Source organism: Haliotis cracherodii, unplaced genomic scaffold, assembly GCF_022045235.1.
Source record: "Haliotis cracherodii isolate W230 unplaced genomic scaffold, xgHalCrac1.p SCAF_14, whole genome shotgun sequence".
Taxonomy (NCBI): Eukaryota; Metazoa; Mollusca; class Gastropoda; order Lepetellida; family Haliotidae; genus Haliotis; species Haliotis cracherodii.
Window position 1 is genome coordinate 31,472,790 of NW_027266269.1, and position 6,240 is coordinate 31,479,029.

General features: G+C 50.2%; 1 protein-coding gene across 1 annotated transcript; it reads right to left on the reverse strand.

The window, feature by feature from the left end:
• Window positions 1-1,593: 1,593 nt before the first annotated feature.
• LOC139460365 (streptococcal hemagglutinin-like) lies at window positions 1,594-4,186 on the reverse strand. Its single transcript, XM_071241856.1, has 2 exons — window positions 2,197-4,186; window positions 1,594-1,745 (listed from the first exon to the last, which is right to left on the reverse strand). The coding sequence occupies exons 1-2, from the start codon at window positions 4,184-4,186 to the stop codon at window positions 1,594-1,596; spliced, it is 2,142 nt and encodes a 713-aa protein (XP_071097957.1).
• Window positions 4,187-6,240: the final 2,054 nt, after the last annotated feature.

Below are 6,240 nucleotides of genomic sequence, written 5' to 3' on the forward strand. Positions count from 1 at the left end.
GCAAGGGTCAGGCAAGCGCTAGACAAGGGTCAGGCAAGGGCTAGGCAAGGGCCGGGCAAGGGCTAAGCAAGGGTCAGGCAAGGGCTATGCAAGGGTCAGGCAAGCGCTAGGCAAGGGTCAGGCAAGGGCTAGGCAAGGATCAGGCAAGGGTCAGGCAAGCGCTAGGCAAGGGTCAGGCAAGGGCTAGGCAAGGGTCAGGCAAGGGTTGGCAAGGGCTAGGCAAGGGTCAGGCAAGGGTTAGGCAAGGGTCAGGCAAGGGTCAGGCAAGGGCTAGGCAAGGGTCAGGCAAGGGTTAGGCAAGGGCTAGGCAAGGATCAGGCAAGGGTCAGGCAAGGGCTAGGCAAGGGTCAGGCAAGGGCTAGGCAAGGGTCAGGCAAGGGTCAGGCAAGGGCTAGGCAAGGGTCAGGCAAGGGCTAGGCAAGGGTCAGGCAAGGGCTAGGCAAGGGTCAGGCAAGGGTCAGGCAAGGGTTAGGCAAGGGTCAGGCAAGGGTCAGGCAAGGGTCAGGCAAGGGTTAGGCAAGGGTCAGGCAAGGGTCAGGCAAGGGCTAGGCAAGGGTCAGGCAAGGGCTAGGCAAGGGTCAGGCAAGGGTCAGGCAAGGGCTAGGCAAGGATCAGGCAAGGGTCAGGCAAGCGCTAGGCAAGGGTCAGGCAAGGGCTAGGCAAGGGTCAGGCAAGGGTCAGGCAAGGGCTAGGCAAGGGTCAGGCAAGGGTTAGGCAAGGGCTAGGCAAGCGCTAGGCAAGGGTCAGGCAAGGGCCAGGCAAGGGTCAGGCAAGGGTAATGCAAGTGTTAGGCAAGGGTCAGGCAAGGGCCAGGCAAGGGCCAGGCAAGGGCTAGGCAAGGGCTTGGCAAAGGTCCGGCAAGGGTTAGGGCTAGGCAAGGGTCAGGCAAGGGTCCGGCAAGGGCTAGGCAAGGGTAAGGCAAGGATCAGTCAATAGCTAGGGAAGGGCTAGGCAAGGGCTAGGCAAGGGTCAGGCAAGGGCTAGCCAAGGGCTACGAAAAGGACAGGCAAGGGCTAGGCAAGGGCTAGGCAAAGGTCAGGCAAGGGTCAGGCAAGGGTTAGGCAAGGGCCCGGCAAGGGCTAGGCAATGGCTAGGCAAGGGTCAGGCAAGGGTTAGGCAAGTGTCAGACAAGGGGCTAGGTCCGGCTAGTACTAACAAATTGGATTCACGTCCACTGAATTCACAGAGGCAATGTGTGAGTGTTATACAAGGCATTAACAACAGCTTCGAGACCTTGGCAGACCATGGGCTACAGACCCTGGAACATAGTGTCACAATAAACAGATACTCTCCACCGTGTGTTTAATCAGATACTGATGGTGTTTTTATTTGAGATATCCATCAATGCATTACACGTTGCACGGATAACAACTTCTTGTGTTCTTTGTAACGACGTTTCAGGGCTACTTCTTGTCTTTTAAAAGGGTGTATAAAAGGTGTTATCCATAGAAAAGTGTCATGCATTTATGTTCTTCCGACGCCTAAATGCCCGTCAAAGATTTCGAGAATTCCATCAGCATGTTTGTCACAGATCCACCTGGTCAGTCGTCGGGTCACGAAGTCTCTGTTATGGCGGTTATTCTGTTTCAATTTCTACAGAGATCGGGGCCGCAGATCCAGCTCCACCTTCTGCCCCACCCCCAGCGCCTCCTGCTCCGCCCCCAGCGCCTCCTGCCCCGCCTCCAGCACCTCCTGCTCCGCCTCCAGCCCCGCCCCCAGCACCATGCCCTGGTGGGTTACCTGCCCTTGTTGCATGGTTACCATGCCGGACAATACGCACAGATGACATACTGCTTCTTAAGGCGTTAGGTCTGTTGCTTTGGTAACGCATGAAAGCTGAAAAATAATAATAGAAATCTATCTATCTATCTATCTATCTATCTATCTACCTCAAACCCTTGGATATATAGATGCATCTTAAAAAAGTCATGCATTGCAACAGCCAAATCCACTACGGCCTGCCGAGCAAATGGGTGAGCCACAAGATTACATTGCCACTCAGAATCTTTTGTAAGATATTCGTAATTGACAACCTTTAATCTTTAAGAGTAAAATAATCCTTATGGCGTTAATGTTATTGATTGTTTCTCTCTAAAAGCAGGCCATCTCTCTCTCTCTCTCTCTCTCTCTCTCTCTCTCTCTCTCTCTCTCTCTCTCTCTCTCTCTGAGAAACAGATCTCACTGTACTCTACTCACGTGTTCGTATCTGCGTTGAACCCACTGCTCCGCCTAGAGATGGTTGTGGACGCTTGACGATGCTACTGGCGATGTTGGTCCCGGGGCTCGAGGAGCGGTGGTTGGCGGTCATGCGGTAGGTCAGGAAACTTGGTCGACGGCGCTGAACTGGGCCCGTGTCTGGGCCTGCTACAACAGATGAGGCTGCCGCATCACTTGCCGCCTGCCTCTGCCTCTGTCTGAGCAGAAATAATCCTCCTGTAGAAGGGCTTTGCAAATTCGCGGAAGGTCGATTCAGGAAGGCTGACGCTCCGCGGGAGACTGAGACTGCAGCTGACGGTATGGGACGAGAAGATGGGACTACAGCTGAAGATATGGGACGGGAGGCTGAGACTACAGCTGGAGGTAAGGGACGGGAGACTGAGACTGAGGGTCGAGACGGGGAGGAGACTGATGCTGACTGAAGAGGCCGGACTAGATTAACGAAGGCGGATGAAGCAAGACGAGAGACTGAGGTTGAAGATTTTTGTGGGGGAAAGATTGAAGCTGTCTGAGATTGTCGGGAGATTGTCTGTGAGGATTGAGGTGAGGAGGGGGAGGAGGCTGGTTGAGATTGTCGGGAGATTGTGATAGAGGGAACGGGGCGGGAGACCGTGGCTGAAGCTCTTTTTGGTGAAGAAACTGAGGCTGACTTGAAAGGTTGGGAGATTGTGATGGTGGCGGATGAAGCAGGACGAGAGATTGAGATTGAGGGTCGAGATGGGGAGGGGTTTGAACCTGGTTGAGATTGTCGGGAGATTGTGACGGAGGCTGGCGAAGCAGGGCGGGAGATTGAGATTGTGGGTCGAGATGGGGAGGGGTTTGAACCTGGTTGAGATTGTCGCGAGATTGTGACGGAGGCTGGCGAAGCAGGGCGGGAGATTGAGATTGAGGGTCGAGATGGGGAGGGGTTTGAACCAGATTGAGATTGTCGGGAGATTGTGATGGAGGCTGACGAAGAAGGGCGGGAGATTGAGATTGTGGGTCGAGATGGGGAGGGGTTTGAACCGGGTTGAGATTGTCGGGAGATTGTGACGGAGGCTGCAGGTGCCGGACGGGAGGCTGAGACTAAAGCTCGAGCTGGGCTTGAGATTGAAGGTGATTGGTTGCGGCGGGACAAATTGTCTGAGGACCGAGCTATGGCCTCAGATGTCGACTGGGCTGAACTGGATACCATGATGGGATCAGGACGGGACTGGGAGCTTGAACGGATTGCTCCAGCATGGGGGGGCCTGGAGATCGTTATTGAGGCAGTGGGTCGGGGATTCGCTTCAGTAGCCTTGTTAACAACAGACCGGGATATGGTCACTGAAGGCCTTTGAGAAGGGGAATCCGAACCCGTTTTAGAAGATCGGGAGATTACAACAGATGCTTTGGAAGATGAAGAGGTTAGTGAGGAGGCTGGAGGACGTTTTAGGGTCACAGTTGCTGTTGCGGGTTTAGATGCTGCTATAGATGTAGATCGACTTGAAGATGAACTAGAAGAGGATGACAATGCTTGAAGAATAGCGTTGGAAACAGGAAGAGTAGCCTTGGTGTTTCCAGGTGTGTTTTGGCTTGTCCCACTAGCTTGGATGTCCTTTCCCGAGGGGTTGGAATCCAGGGAAGAGATGCCTGTCTTTATCTGTATTGTGTTGATGGAACCGCTATCAGGGCTTGGTCTGTTAACTGAAACTGAATTTTTAGCAGCACCAGAACCACCTGAACCGATAAACCTAGCGCCCAGAGATCTGGGAACAGCCGCTGACGCTCCTGGTCCGGAGGCTGCTGCCGCAGATTGAGGGAAAGATCCTGGTGGGTAGCGGGGCTGTCGGATGGACACAGTCTGGGCTCGGGTACTTGAGTGGGATGGGGCAAATTGGCGGGGGTATTGTTGTGAGGCTGGGGGGTCTGGGGGTATAGCTCGATAAATCGGGTTGACGCGTGTTTGAGCTGTGTTCATCGTCTGTCGGAGTACTGGTTGGCCTGTCATCACTATGCTGTTATGATTGTGGCCCTGTCTGAACGTAGTTGCTTGTCCAGTTGGTCTTGGGGCGCTCTGTGTTCCTGGTGTGCCCGGCGAACCTGGGGAAATATTGTCTTATTGAACTACAATGAGTGAGTGAGTGAGTGAGTGAGAGAGAGTTGGGTTTAACGCCGCCTTGAACGATATTCCAGTTATATCACGGCATGTCAGCTTGATGAAAGCCCGAAGTGATACAAATCTCAGACCTCTACCACTTCAGTCGAACCCACGAGCACGGGTTTGGTGCTGACAAACCTGGAAACATAATCGGGGCAAACCGGGATTCGAACCCACAATCATAGTTTTCTGGCGTGCCCAAGGGACGCAACTCTGCACACCGAATTGCGGAGCCTTAGCCGACTAGGCAACCCGTGACCCGCGTGAGTGAAAAGGTCAGTGGGTTGTTTTGGCGGTGTGTTACATATCATTATCAGGGACAACCTGTGATTAAAACCCATGATCATCGATCGCATCCTGCCTTGGCAAAGGTAAGGCTTCGACAACGAACACTACCGAGCCACAAATTAAATTTGTAAAAAGTACTGATGCTGTTGTCACAAAGGAAGTGAAAAAAACATATTATTTCATCTCAAATTCATAACAATGACAAAGTAAATTAGGTCAGACTTTGTCTTTGGTTTACGGATCTTTCGTCTGAACGTTCAGGTCGGTAGGTCGGAAAAAAGGTATATTGGAGGCTTTTTTTATTAAGGTATGAAATATTTTGGGAGAAAATATGATTTGAAAAAACCCCGGAAGGTTTTGAGGTAAAGTTTCAATAAGTTCTATTTTTTGTATTTTAGAAAATGTATTATGTTGATAGCGACAGTTAAATATATGTTTTAACAATTTACTGATTTCTGGTCATCGGAATAAAACTCCTACTGTATATTTTTTTATTTCATTGTTTTGGCGGATTCGTAAACCAAGTTTAGAAATATGTCTGTCCTTTGGAATTGTGAAACAAGAAAAAAGACATGCGTACTCACCTGGGAGGCCATCTTTACCAGGCGGCCCAGGTAGACCTTAAAATGACAGAATGATCCTATTTGTACCCTGTAGGATCAACTTCAGCATCAATAGTAGTGGGATAGGGTGAGTGAGTATGGTTTTACGCCGCTTTTAGCAATATTCCTGCAATATCACGGCGGGGGACACTGGAAATGGGTTTCACACTTGTATCCATATTGATAATCGAACCCGTGCCATCAGCGCGACGAGCGAACGCTTTAACCACAAGGCTACCCCAATGCCCCAATAGTGGGATAGGACAACTGACTGAAGGTGCAATGGCATCAAAGTAACATATGCCAATGGGATTGTACACCACGAGGGTACACACGAACGTTCAGCTCATTAAACCCAGTATGCCCAGCGTATGACACGTGTAACGGATTTAACATTGAGAGTTCACAAGTTGCAAGACGTATTTCCGGTGATATATATTTATATGACAATAAGGTCTGTGTCATGACCGCCATCCAATTTTCAGAACAATACCAAATATGGTAACAGTGACGTCACATCAAACGTTATGACGTCATGACATCCGTACAGGCCAGCTGTATTGTTTTCTGTGCCATGATTAAAGACAATAAGGTTTGTAGCTTAGCTCAACCTGTTTAGGGAATAACCATGTGGTATTCTGGTCGGGGCTGAGATTTTTTGAGAAAAGAATATTTTGCTCTATAAAACCGTGAAACATACTTTGCCCTCTGATTTAACCCCCCAGAGTATATTGTTCAGTGGACCCCTTAAAAAATGTGTAATTCTACTAATATATTCTTGGGAATATTGCTAGACACCTACTGGTTTAGCACTATTTGAGTAGACAGCGCTAAAGCCCACTGAACAAGAGTGAGTGAGTGAGTGAGGACACACACTCAGGTGGTGTCATGAGAGAAAGCTACACAGGTCCGGAAGGCATCATACAGTAATGTACGAAAGTTATGAGTAATATCAGACATTAAAGTCAGAAAGGAATGAGTAATATCACAGTTATGTCAGAAAGTAATGAGTTA